This window comes from Bos grunniens, chromosome 13, assembly GCF_055505025.1.
Source record: "Bos grunniens cultivar Pamir isolate PY7600 chromosome 13, Bosgru_T2T1.0, whole genome shotgun sequence".
Taxonomy (NCBI): Eukaryota; Metazoa; Chordata; class Mammalia; order Artiodactyla; family Bovidae; genus Bos; species Bos grunniens.
In genome coordinates, this window is record NC_141177.1 from 82171514 (window position 1) to 82185838 (window position 14325).

The 14325-nt window shown below is 41.2% G+C and overlaps 1 protein-coding gene across 34 annotated transcripts in view; it reads right to left on the bottom strand.

The window, feature by feature from the left end:
• Positions 1-14325, bottom strand: part of PLCB4 (phospholipase C beta 4) — a 483574-nt gene that overhangs the window by 303221 nt on the left and 166028 nt on the right. For 31 of the 34 annotated variants that reach the window (XM_086335129.1, XM_086335117.1, XM_086335149.1 and 28 more), the window contains one exon: positions 1036-1094. Coding sequence is in view for 3 of the 34 variants with exons in the window: in XM_086335115.1 (XP_086191241.1) it covers positions 1018-1020 (3 nt within the window). In the remaining 31 variants the exon portion in view is untranslated. Of the gene's footprint in view, positions 1-1017; positions 1095-14325 lie in introns of all 34 variants that reach the window. The other 3 variants (XM_086335115.1, XM_086335138.1, XM_086335116.1) reach the window with 1 other exon arrangement.

Below are 14325 nucleotides of genomic sequence, written 5' to 3' on the forward strand. Positions count from 1 at the left end.
AGTGAAAGTGAAAGTCTCTCAGTCGTATCTGACTCTTTGCAACCCCATGCACTATACAGTCCATGGAATTCTCCAGGCCAGAATACTGGAGTGGGTAGCTATTCCCTTCTCCAGGGGATCTTCTCAACCCAGGGATGGAACCCAGGTCTCCCACATTGCAGGCAGATTCTTTACCATAAATATAAATCTGGTTATTTTTTTCATGTGATCACTATAAAATTACTTCTTGTCCCTTGAAGTAAGAAATGACGTATAGTTCAAATTTTTTATTTACAACACCAAGAAGAAAATAACAATTGGCCAAAGGAGTTGTAAAAGAGCATTCATTAGGACTCTGGCTCTTGAATAAAGCATGGGCAATTCATCATTTATAAATAAAAAGAACTGTGCATATATATTTCTGATTTCCATTTTAGCATTTTGTTAAAGATTTGTAAAACAGAACTTCAGAGAAACACTGGAAGGAGTTAATTACATCATCTTTATAGGTAGCTCCCATAAAACGGAGAGTGGATTCAGGCTGACAGTGAGTTCGCATCTGTGAGAATCTTTTTAAACAAAATGTGCATAAGATTAAAAACAAGTCACATACATTTCTCCTCAGAAAGAACTACATAAAACATTAACTTTAATAATAATATCTGAAGGAAATGGCAACCCACTCCAGTATTCTTGCCTGGGAAATCTCATGGACTGAGGAGCCTCGCAGGCTAGAGTCCATGGGGTCACAAAGAGTCAGACACGACTTAGTGACTAACACACTGATGCTTACTAAATGTACACAATAGTCAGTGCAGACAGCAAGAAAATCTAGCAGAAAACGAAGCATCCAAAGCTGGTAGAATGAATAAACTTGAATCTAGAAAATACCAGGTGATGAGTGTTCCACAACATCAAAGAAAACATCTGTGAACCAGTTATGAGAGGCCTTTCAGATGGGATAACAGTGTGACTGAAGGGATTCATTTTACAGACTGAAAGTTCTAGAACTCCACAAAACTATCAACTCTTACCCACCATGTGCAGAGTACATACCAGATGGCTTGGGGCTGGCTAAAGGTGATTTCCGCTTAGTCCAATTACAGCGCTGTCCTCTGTGAAGGAACGACACAGAACAGAGAAAAGTCAATGTAAAGGACTTCTGCATTCCATGGAAATCTCTGCACTTCAAAATCAAAACCCCTAGTATTCTTTAAAACACATCAGAAAGAGACATTAATAAATTCGTGACAGTTTCTAAACAGATGACAAAACACATAATCATCAAATCAGAAATGTTACTGCTACACTCAGCCTACAGGGTTTATATACTTTATTAAGCTGCTGATCTCCAATTCCACCTCTTGACCTACCAAAATAATTAAGCAGCAGTTGAACAAGGATATTCAAAATGTTCTAGAAGTAGATACAATGATCTTTTCCTGATTGATGGTAAAACTGATAGTAATTTTAAGAAACCTTTCAAAGAAGAACAGTGCAGAACAGGAAAGATTTACAATGAAATTGCATCTGTGTACAAACAGTCAATATTATTATGTGTATTTTTGTATTGTCTTCATTAAGAAGTTGTCATGTAGACTTTGGACTTGACATTGACTTTAGGCTTCAAGATCTTTCCAAGATGTTGTGTGGGGTGGGGGAGTGACACAGGTCTGGTGGTGTTAAAAGTACACAGAAGTAAGAGGAAGTCCACTTCCATCTGGAAAGAAAGTAGAGGCAGAAAAACTGGCAATCCAGACATGGAAAATGATGTCTGTAAAATCTGAACTGGGATTTTGCAAAGATCATCATCTATTTGTGGAGATGCCTACTGTAAGCTCCCAGGTAGAAAGGTTCATCAAAACGTTCATTCAGGCTTTTCTGTAACATTGAATGGAAAAACCCAATCAAACTTTTTGGCCAACCCAATACAGCCACAAATGAAAACCATGTCATTTAAAAAAAGAAAAAAGATTAGAACCAAGCTGTATACACCCAGCACCAAGGTAGTGCCTATCACACACTAGGTACTTCTGACATTGTCAGTAAACAGATGAATAACTGAATGGTCCGCCTAGGGCTGGGAAGTTAAATCTGTTTACCTCCTGGGACTATGAATCAAGCTCAGTTCCAAAAAAGCTCATTGATTAATAACTCAGCCATATCATGCTCTTCATTTTGAGAGACCACTTGATGCCCAAGTCTTTAAGTCTCTGTAACCAGAGACTTAAATGCTGGACACATTTTGCTTTTCTTTTCTAATTCCTTAAGTAACTATCCAACATAAAACTGATGCATTATTCCATAAGCCTTTCTACTTCTGTCCATGGCTAGGATATTACAACATTTGGGAAACCCAATGTTGAAATACTTAACTATATAGAGGTGAAGAGGTATAAACAGTTTGTCATGAACTATTTAGCTACTGGGATATGATGGGCAAACCTCTGTAACTGACCTCTGTAACCTCTGTAACTGCTATCCTCATATGTGAATCAAGGCCATAAGCTACCAACTTTTTCATCCAAGTATTATTACTCTAGGTGCTGAAGGATGTAAATGGGATCTTTGGTAAAGAAGAGACCGAATGGATGAGTAAGCACATGTGTCTGTGTATCAGCCTCTACAAATCTCTGTGTTTATGTGTCTCTGTGTGTGCATTTGGTCTTTCAAAAGAAGAAAGAGTTTTCTATAACATAGAAGAAAACCTAATAAATAGTTATAAAAAGCCCCCAAATCCCAGATCCTATTAATGCTGGTGTAAACAAAAGCTGTTTTTCAAAGAATGTAAGCCCACTGAAGAGGAAAAGATAATAACAAAAATATTTTTTAATGTAAAAAAGATAATAACAAAAAAGATATAACAAAATATATTTGCTGAAAAGCACTATTCCACAAACAGTGCTGGGACAACTAGAAATCCACATGCGAAGCAAGGAAGGTGGCTCCTACCTCACACCACACACACAAACAATAGTGCAAACTGCGTCACAGACGTAAACATGAGAGCAAAAACACAAAACTCTTAGGAGTAAATACAACATAGAAACAAGTCTGTGTGACCATGGATTTAGGCAATGGTTTCATAGAAATACTAAAGGTACAAACAACACAGAAAAAAAAATAGGTAAGTTGGACATCATCAAATTAAAAACTTCTGTGCTTCAGAGGTCACCATCAAGAAGGTGAAGACAACCCACAACACGGAAAAAGATTTTTGCAAATTGCATATCTAATAGGAGACCTATCCAGAATATTTTAAGAACTATTATAATTTATTGATAAAAGATAACCCAATTTAAAAATGAGTAAATAAATAGACATTTCTCCAAAAAAGATACACACATAAAGAAATGCTCAACCATCATATAAAATTAAGTTAAAACCACAATGAGATACTTATTCACACCTACTAGGATAACTTTAATCAGAGAACAGGTTAAGAAAAGTGTTGATGAGAACTTGGAGAAATCAGAACCCTCCTACATTGCTTCTGGGATACAAAATGCTGCAGTCACTTTTGAACACAGTCTGGCATTCCTCAAATTGTTAAACATAGAATTACTGTGTGTGTGTGTGTGTGTGTGTGTTAGTCACTCAGTCATGACTGACGGACTGGGGTCCCATGGACTGTAGCCCATCAGGCTCCTCTGTCTATGGGATTCTCCAGACAAGAATAATGGAGCTAGTAGCCATTCCCTTCTCCAGGGATCTTCCCCCATATGGCCAGTAATTCTGAAGAGAAATGAAAATGTATGTCCATACAAAAAAATTTGATGTATTTTTTCATGGTAGCATTATTCAAGATAGCCAACAGGCTGAAATAATCTCAATATCCATGAACTGAGAAATGGATTTTAAAAATATAGCATATCTATACAATAAATTTTATTCAGCAATCAAAAGAATGCAACACAAATACATGTGACAACATGAATGCACCTTAAAAAAATATTATACTAAATGAAAGAAGCCAGTCACAAAGGCCACATATTGTATGACTGCATGTATATGAAATGTCCAGAATAGGCAAATCCACAGATACAGACGCTTTCTCCTTGGAAGAAAAGTTATGACCAGCCTAGACAGCATATTAAAAAGCAAAGACTCTGCCAACAAAGGTCTGTCTACTCAAAGCTATGGTTTTTCCAGTAGTCACATATGGATGTGAGAGTTGGCCTATAAAAGAAAGCTGAGCATCGAAGAATTGATGCTTCTGAACTGTGGTGTTGGAGAAGACTCTTGAGAGTCCCTAGAACTGCAAGGGGATCCAACCAGTCCATCCTAAAGGAAATCAGTCCTGAATATTCATTGAAAGGACTAATGTTGAAGTTGAAACTCCAATTCTTTGGCCATCTGATGCAAAGAACTGACTCATTGGAAAAGACCCTGATGCTGGGAAAGATTGAAGGCAGGAGGAGAAGGAGACACCAGAGGATGAGATGGTTGGATGGCATCACTGACTGGATGGAAATGAGTTTTAGTAGGCTCCGGGAGTTGGTGGTGGACAGGGAAGCCTGGAGTGCTGCAGTCCATGCAGTCACAAAGAGTTGGACACAACTGAGCGACTGAACTGAACTGAACTGAACAGATGCAGAGAGCAGGTTAGTGGTTGTACAGGACTGGAAGGGCAGGGAAGGTGGGGACCACTCGCTCAAGGGGGTGGGATTTCTCTTTGAGGTGATGAAAATGTTCTGAGGTTAGACTGTAAAAATGGTTCCATAACTTTGTGTATATACTAAAAACCACTGAATCATGCATTTTGAATTGGTGAATGTTATGCTTTATAAATGACATTTCACTGAAGTTTAAAAAATGGTTAACTTTCAGTAAGTTTGCCAGTGAACAGAAGTTGGCTTCTTTCAAAAATAACAAAATACTTACCCTCTCCAAGGGAACAGTAACTGGTAAATATTTATATTTTTAAGAGACTATTATAATTCTCCATGGGATTTATTGTGATGGGAAATACAATTATATTTTTCTTTTGCCAAAGAAGAGTATATGCCTGCAAAGTACCACTAATGGCAGATGCCACAGTGCTTGAGATACAGTCTTATTTCAAAGCAACGGGGAGCTTAGCTAAGTGTGATATTTTTATTGCTCAGTGGAGGAGAAAAAGAAAACCTACAAATATAAGAGACTCACATTGAGAGGCCTGTTTTTATGAATCTATGTATTGAACACAAAAAGACTAGCATTCAGTGCTCTCCCCGATATATTTAATATTGAAATTTTGTTTTCAAGTGAAGAGTAACTGGGCAAGACTGAATCAAAACAGATTCTCTTGCTCCAATCTGCTATTAGACATGGGAAAGTACTGTTTTACAAACAGAATGTTAGAGCACTGTCATATCAGTGAGTTTGCACAGTGTAACCAACCACCTCAAACCTCTGTGACTTAATCAGTAAACATTTACTTTGGGTCACACCAAGATCCCAAGTTGGTGAGGATGGCAAGAGTGTGGATCCCCCTGCATGAGTCTCTGCTGTGTCACACGTGCTACCGTAGCAGCAGGCAAAGCAAACCACGTGGTCAGGCCCAGACTCCAAGGATGGAGAGGCAGCCCCACCACCTGATGCGAGCTTGACACTTCAAGGGTGTGCCCATGGGAGGGGAAGACTTGGTGACCGCATTTACAAAGCACCACGGCTGGAACACACTCCCACTCGTGGCCCACAGGGACAGTTTATCATTAATTTATTACAGTGTTTATTCAAGGTACAGCTTACATGTAAAATATAGGTATTTTACCACTACACATGGAGAGAGAATGTAGAGTGCACACACATTAACACAACTTCTATATATGAAAAATTATGTCAGTCTGTACTGAACTTAATTCTATCACAACAAATACACTAATAGCTATTTACTAGAGTAATGTAATCATGTTATTAGTTATTTATCAGTTATTTTTTATTTTCAAGTGAAAATGTTTAAGTGGAAAAGATGAGTAATAAGTTCAAGTGAAAGAGAGATTTCACCAAATCCACAGAAGTGGCTCAGGAATAACCTAAGTTTAGAGCCCTGAAACTTTACCATACATACAAATTGCCAAGTTATTTGGTAGAAAAGCAGATTCTGTTTGAGACAGGATTCTCATGGAGACCATGGACTCCGCATCTCTACCAAGCTCCCAGGAGGTGATGATGCTGCTGGCTCCAGAGCACACCCCGAGCAGCAAGCGAGGAGAAGGCCATCAGAGGAAACCGAGGACAACTGTCTACCAGCTGCGTGGTCTGCGAGCAACTGGCTGCGCCTCTCTGAGCCCACTCTGCATCTTTAAGAGGGAGGTACTGCTGCTGCTGCTACTGCTAAGTCGCTTTAGTCGTGTCCAACTCTGTGCAACCCCATAGACAACATCAGGCTCCACCGTCCCTGGGATTCTCCAGGTAAGAACACTGGAGTGGGTTGCCATTTCCTCTTCCAATGCATGAAAGTGAAAAGTGAAAGTGAAGTCGCTTAGTCGTGTCCAACTCTTAGTGACCCCATGGACTGCAGCCTACCAGGCTCCTCCATCCATGGGATTTTCCAGGCAAGAGTACTGGAGTGGGGTGCCACTGCCTTCTCCGAGAGGGAGGTACTGCTAGTACCCATCTCAGAAGTCGGGGTGGGGTGAAGGGAGACAGCCAGGGCAAAGCACCCAGGATGGGGCCAGCCACACGGAGCAGAGTGCACAGTTCCTCCTCTGATGCCTCTCACTGCCGATGACTTCCAGAAGAGGCCTCAGTGGAGCTGCAGTTAAAGAGAGGGATTGGCTGGGCCCAAAGGACACTGTTGGCACAACCACACAAAGTAATCTGATAAGGACATACAGCTCATCTGTGTGTGTGTGTGTGTGTGTGTGTGTGTGCATCACTTTGCTTACACCTGAAACTAACACTACGTTGTAAGTCAACTACACTTCAATTTAAAACAAAAAGCAATCAGATCTTTAAAACTTGTTTCACCAAAGTAAGCTCACATTTGATAAGTTCCACAGAGATACAAACACACTGCTGTCTCCTCCGAGCCACTCCACAAGCATGTATAGTGCACCCCGCGGCTTGACACGAGGACACCACGGTGACCGAGCGAACAGAACCACTGTCCCCTGGTGCTCACGCTCCATGCTGCGTGCAGACTTGCTCCTCTGGGCTACGCTGGAGGAGGGGCTGCCGAGGGCTTCATCTGGCACGGTGACCTTTTAACATCTGAGCTGACGGCTAACACTTACATGTGGGGAGATTTCCCATAAATCTTTGGAATCCCAGCTGCACTTGGACATCTGGAAGACTGGGCGATATAGACCCAGAATGCTGGTCTCCAGCCAGAACCGAGAGGTGGCTGGCCCTCCTGAGAAGATCTGGGTGCACCCGGCCCCCCAGCACCTCCCTCTGGATCACCCCCAGTAGGTGGCCCTCATTCATGTGCCCCAGCTCCCCTCTTGCCCCTGGGTTAGTGACCCCCCAAGCCACATGAAAGCTCAGCCAGCACTGCGGATGACAGGGAAGGCAGGAAAGCGTCCACCATCCTTGACGGCACATTGTCACCATCACGCAAGAAACATCTAGCAAGGGTGTAGCTTCATCATTCCTCTGCCCTTCCCAAAGTCTAAAAGCACCACCTTGAGAAACCCAGAAGAGTTACAGTTCCTGGGTCTGGCATTTACTGTGGCTCACTGGCTTTAAAATGTTTAACTGGGGGCTCTTCATAGGAATTTATTATGGGTTATTTTAAAAGTGTTATATTTTTCTCTAAATAATGGCAATGCCTTTGCAATTATACACCTACCTTCTTTTGCCTGGTTTCCCTTGCGTGTTGGTTTTCTGTGACTATGTCACAAAACTGTTATGAACTTGACGGCTTAAAACAACAATTTAGTAGCTTGTGGTCCTGTAGGTCAGAAGTCTGGGTCCAGCTGTAGGGTTCTCTGTTGAACACCTTACAAGGCTAAAATCAAGGTCTCTGCTAGGCTACCTTCCTTTCTGGAGCTTGAGGAATGAATGACTTCCAGATTGCTGGCCAAGCTCATGTCCTTACAGTCACAAGACTGAGGGCACTTTCTGCCGGCTGTTAGCAGGGGTCACGCCCAGCTCCCAGATGCCACCCACACTCCTGGCCACGTGGCCCCACCATTGTCCAGTTCAGCAATGGAGAATCTTCCTCATGTGGAATTCCTCTCTCTCCTTGAAACTATATTGAGTCCCTTCTAGATTCTCAGCTGACTAGGACATACCCACCAAAGAAAACCTCATTCTTAAAGTCAACCATGCCACCCAACATAACCACATTTCAGAAATGACATAAGGTCACAGTTTCCAGGGCGGGAGTCCTGGGGCCATCTGAGATTTCTGCCTGCTGTACCTAGTACCTGCCTACTGCATGCATCTGTCATCAGCATGCGTTTTTTTTCTCAGGTTGGAAGCTGACATCATGTCACAAGGAGAGCTCACCAGCCAGCAGAGAGGATGCCCTGAAGTTAAAATGAGAGAGCACACTGGGACAGGTCTCCCACTCATCACTAGAGCAGCTAAGACTCCAGCCCTAAGAATGCATGTTCTCTGCCAGCCTCCAGATGTACATGAGATGTTTTTCTCCTCGAGTTTAAACTGAACCTTGTGAAATCATATGTGTAGACAACTGATATTCTGAAGGAGGAAAAGGAGGAGCAGAAGAAGATAAAAAAAGAGAGACAAAGAGAAGAAAACAAACACATAACTAGTACCTAGAAGGACCAAAAATAAATTTTAAATGCCCAAATAACACCATGAGCTAAAAATTTTTTAATTAAATTGTTATATTTTTCTACACAGTCTCAACCAACTTAACTGCTTTTCACACAACATATTTCACTGTTTAGAAGTTACATAGAGACAACATATACATAACCATACTAATAGTAAAAGGAAAAGGATAAAGAAAATTAAAAAGCATGCTTAATATAATCACTAGCACATAGCATATTCATTAAGATTTTTTTAACTGGAAAAAAAAATGACAATCTTTAGGTTGTCTTCCTTCAAAAACATGTTTGGTTAGAAAGCAAAATGACTTGACAGGTCCAGAAGAAGCAAAACAAATAATAATAGTAATAATAACCAACCAGTGAGCACGACAAGGCTGTATATCGCCACACTGATTCTTCAACGTCTATGCAGACAGAGTACATCATGCGAAATGCCACGCTGGATGAGCCACAAGCTAGAATCAAGATTACTAGGAGAAATATCAACAAACTTAGATATGCAGATAATGCCACTCTAATGGCAGAATTTTGGTGTTGGAAAAGACTCTTGAGAGTCCCTTGGACTGCAAGGAGATCCAACCAGACCATTCTAAAGGAGATCAGTCCTGGGTGTTCTCTGGAAGGACTGATGCTAAAGCTGAAACTCCAATACTTTGGGCACCTCATGCAAAGAGTTGACTCATTGGAAAAGACTCTGATGCTGGGAGGGATTGGGGGCAGGAGGAGAAGAGGACAACAGAGGATGAGATGGCTGGATGGCATCACCGACTCGATGGACATGAGTTTGAGTGAGCTCCAGGAGATGGTGATGGACAGGGAGGCCTGGTGTGCTGCAATTCATGGCGTCGCAAAGAGTCGGACACAACTGAGCGACTGAACTGAACTGAATGGCAGAAAGCCAATGGGAACTAAAGAGCCTCTGGATGAGGGTGAAAGAGGAGAGTGAAAAAGCTGGGTTTAAATTCAACATTCAAAAAACTAAGATCAAGTCCAATCACTTCATGGCAAATAGATGAGGAAAAAGTAGAAACAGTGACAGACTTTATTTTCTTGGACTCCAAAATCACTGTGGACAGTGACTGCAGCCATGAAATTGAAAAATGCTTGCTCCTTGGAAGGAAAGCTATGACAAACCTAGACAGAGTATTAAAAAGCAGAGACATCATTTTGCCAACAAAAATCTGTATAGTCAAAGCTATGGTTTTTTCCAGTAATCACGTACAGATGTGAGAGCTGGACCATAAGGAAGGCCGAGTGCTGAAGAATTGACACTTTTGAACTGTGGTGCTGGAGAAGACTCTTGAAAGTCCCTTGGACTGCAAGGAGATCAAGCCAGTCAATTCTAAAGGAGTTCAACACTGAATATTCATTGGAAGGACCGATGCTGAAGCTGAAACTCCAATACTTTGGCCACCTACGCAAAGAGCTGATTCATTGGAAAAGATCCTGAAGACTGAAGGCAGAAGGAGAAGGGGGCAGCAGAGGATTAAATAGTTAGATAGCATCACCAGCTTAATGGACACTAACGTGAGCAAACTCTGGGACACAGTAGAGGACAGAGGAGTCTGTCATGCTGCAGTCCATTTGGCTGCAAACAGTCGGACACGACTTAGCAACCAAACAACAAAACATGAGAAATTACTAAACTCAGATGCTGCTCTCAGTGTTTTGTATATATTAACTCATTAAATCTCACCAAATTCTATATAGTGGAAACTTTCCACAGACGAGGAGACAGAGACACGGAGTAGTTACATTACTGATCCAGTCATGGAGAGAGCAAACAAAGGCATGCGAATTCAAACTCTGGATCCTTGCTCGTAAAACCATTAATTGTCCAAACAAGCTTATGAAGGCTTCTTAAAAAAAGAAAATAATCCAAGCATTCCTTAAGCCCCTATATCTTTATTTGGAAGAGGAGAGATGAAAGCTGTAATTGATTACTTCTCTTTGTTACTCCTTCCAAAATTATCTTACATTTTGAAACCAAAAGATTACAAAAAGATGGCAACAAAGCAAAAGCTAACACTAGAAGCAAAGAGGAAAAACCACTGACTCTCCTACTAGAGAGAAGAAAGTGAGTCTTTCTTTAGGTCATGAGAAAAGAAAAAGCTGTAGTTGCATAACCTCAGACCTTTCCATCAATTCCATCCAGTCACAGCAGGGGCTCCCTGGCAGCCCAGACAGTAAAGAGTCTGCCTGCAATCCAGGAGACCTGGGTTTGATCACTGGGTTGGGAAGATCCCCTAGAGACGGGAATGACAAACACTCCAGTATTCTTCCCCGGAGAATTCCATTGATAGAGGAGCCTGATGGGCTACAGTCCACAGAGTCTCAAAGAGTCAGACATGACTGAGTGACTCACACAAACACACACACACATATACAATGGAACTCAAGAAGCATGTGCTCAGTAGCTGTAACAATGTGGAGGTGGCATTGGGATGGAGGCCACAGTACTACATCCTGATATCTGTATTAAACGAACACTTGCTTTCCGAGGTAAATGGGGGATGAGGGAAGGGGTGGATTGGAAGTTTGGGATTAAGAGATGTGAACTATTACATATAGAATGAATAAATAGTAAGGCCCTTCTGTATAGCATAGGGAACTATATTCAATATCCTATAATAAACCATAATGGAAAAAGAAAATGAAAAATAATCTGTAACTGAATCACTTCTCTATATAGCAGAAACACAACATTGTAAATCAAATATACTTCAATTTTAAAAAAAGTTTAAAAAAAGAACATTTCCTATCAACAATTCATTTCCACAACTGGGTTGGCTGAGCCCACGTCAGGTTGCATTTACTTGGTGATCATTCCTGGTACCTGCAATGCACTTGATCAAGGACTGTGACCACCCCATTCCCTCTGTGACGAGGTGAGTGATTAGAATGTCCTTTAAGCCATTCTCTTTATGTTCCCCCATGGTGCCATCTCAGTTCCAAAGCCCTAGTGGGCACAGAGCAGAAATTATAGAAATATAAATATATTTTGTCCAAGAATCCTCCCTTTAATCTGCCGCTTTGTGGACTTGCTTATTTGTGGGGTCTTGGCTTTTCCCAAGTTGTATTTGTTAGAATTTCTCATGAAATTGACTTAAAATTCTTATGCACTGCAGCCTCCTGCAGCCACTCAAATAGTTTCAAGATCAGACATAATTCTTAAGGTCTTTGGCTGCCTGTGGTTGTCAGTGATCCCTCAGAATATTTAAGCAGGGTCTTTGTTTTAGAAAGCTGGATATGTGCCAACCCAGGTAATTATTCTCTGCCTACCTTATTTCCCCAGGCAATTTTAATTGAAAATGGTATTATCTTTTACCTCAGTTCTAATCTGCTCTGAAATGTCCCTGTGTCCTGCTTCTTCTTTGCATCATAAGCTAACTGAGCTGGTTTCTTTTTGAAGCTTAAGTTTAAAAAAAAAAAAAAAAGGCTTCTGAGTCTCCCGAGAGGCAAAATATCAGATAAATATGAGCCATTTAATTAGTCTCAAATGAGTGTACTGATACCACTGCCAGCAGCTGCAAGGAACTCCCCCCTTGCTGCCTAACCTCATGAAAAGTTTCTTTTGAGTATACAAATACAAAGGTTTTCTTCCTGAAAACTGACCAAAAAAAGAAAGTGCAAGGAGGGGAGTGGGAAAGACAATGAGACGATTTTACTCCCCTGAAATGATTTTTAAAGGTACTACTCCCTCATGCGTCTGCCTACAATGCGGGAGACCCGGGTTCAATCCCTGGGTCGGATAGATCCTCTGGAGAAGGAAATGGCAACCCACTCCAGTACTCTTGCCCGGAAAATCCCATGGACTGAGGAGCCTGGTAGGCTACAGTCTATGGGGCCGCAAAGAGTCGGACACGACTGAGAGACTTCACTTTCTTTCACTTTCACTCCCTCATTCATTTCCAAATAACCTGACATTACAGTTAGCAGAACAAAATGCAGCATTTAACATGCTGTGGTTTAGTCAGTAAATCGTGTCTGACTCTGTGACCCCATAGACTGTAGCTCACCACCCCCAGGCTCCTCTGTCTATGGGATTTCCCAGTCAAGAATACTGTAATGGGTTGCCATTTCCTTCTCGAAGGGATCTTCCCAACGCAAGGACTGAACCTGATTCCTACATTGGCAGGCAGATTCTTTACCGTTGAGCCACCAGGGAAGCCCCATCATTTAACACAGGATGCCAGAAATTCAATGCAAATGAAATGGAAATGTGCTGCTTGATTACACACTTAAACCAACAGTGTCCAACAGAAATACGATAAAAGCCACAATGTGAGTTACATATGTAATTTTTTAAATTTAATTTTACTTTTTTAAACGTTTCATTTTGTATAGGGGTATAAAACCGATTAACAATATTGTGATAGTTTCAGGTGAACAGAGAACTGGACTCAGTCATACATATACATTATATATGCAATTTTAAACTTTGTAGGAGCTCTATTAAAAAGGTAAAAAGAAACAGAATACTACTCAGCAACAATAGGGAAAGAATTCTTAATAACACAATTCGGGGAGACCTTAAGGGAATTTAGTGAAGCAAAAAGGCTAATCTCAGTAGGTTATATACTACACAGTTCCATTTGTATGGCATCCTTAAAATGACGAACGTACACAAATAGATAACAGATTAAGGACTTCAAGGAGTTAGGGAGGAGAGAGGTGGCCTATGACTACAGTGGGGGTAGATGTAGGCTATGCAGTGCATATAGGCTATATCTTGCAGGTGATCCTTGCGATGGAATTCTTATATATTTTGACCGTGACAGTGATCATTGGAACTCTACACACGTGATTAAATTGCACAGAACTAAACACACACACATGAGTGCATGTACGTCTGGTAAAATCTAAGTAATGTCAATGGGCTATATCCATGTCAATTTTGTAGTTGTGATGCTATTACCTAAGCTGTGTAAGATGGTACCAATGGGTGAAGGGTACAGAGGATCTCTGTGTGTTATATTTTACAACTGCATGCAAATCTACAATCATCTGAGAATTATAAGCTTAAAGCAGTGAATTTAACTTTAATAATAGAGTTAAACCAGTATCTGGACTGCAAGGGGATCCAACCAGTCCATTCAAAGGAGATCAGTCCTGGGTGTTCTTTGGAAGGAATGATGCTAAAGCTGAAACTTCAGTACTTTGGCCACCTCACACGAAGAGTTGACTCACTGGAAAAGACTCTGATGTTGGGAGGGATTGGGGGCAGGAGGAAAAGGGGATGACAGAGGATGGGATGGCTGGATGGCATTACCGACTCGATGGACATGAGTTTGAGTGAACTCTGGGGGTTGGTGATGGACAGGGAGGCCTGGCGTGCTGCGATTCATGGGGTTGCAAAGAGTTGGACACGACTGAACGACTGAACTGAACTGAACTGAACCCAGTATTTGCAGAATTTTCTTATGTAATTGAAATATATGGAATTGATATAAAATTACTGAGATAGTTTACAATCCCTCTTTTTTTCCCCTTGCATTCTAAGTCTTGGGAATCCTACGTGTAGTTTATACTTACAGAACATTTCAACTCCAATGTATGGCTCTGATTACAGGCATATTCCTTTCTCAATTCCCTTCATTGAGTCAAACTAACA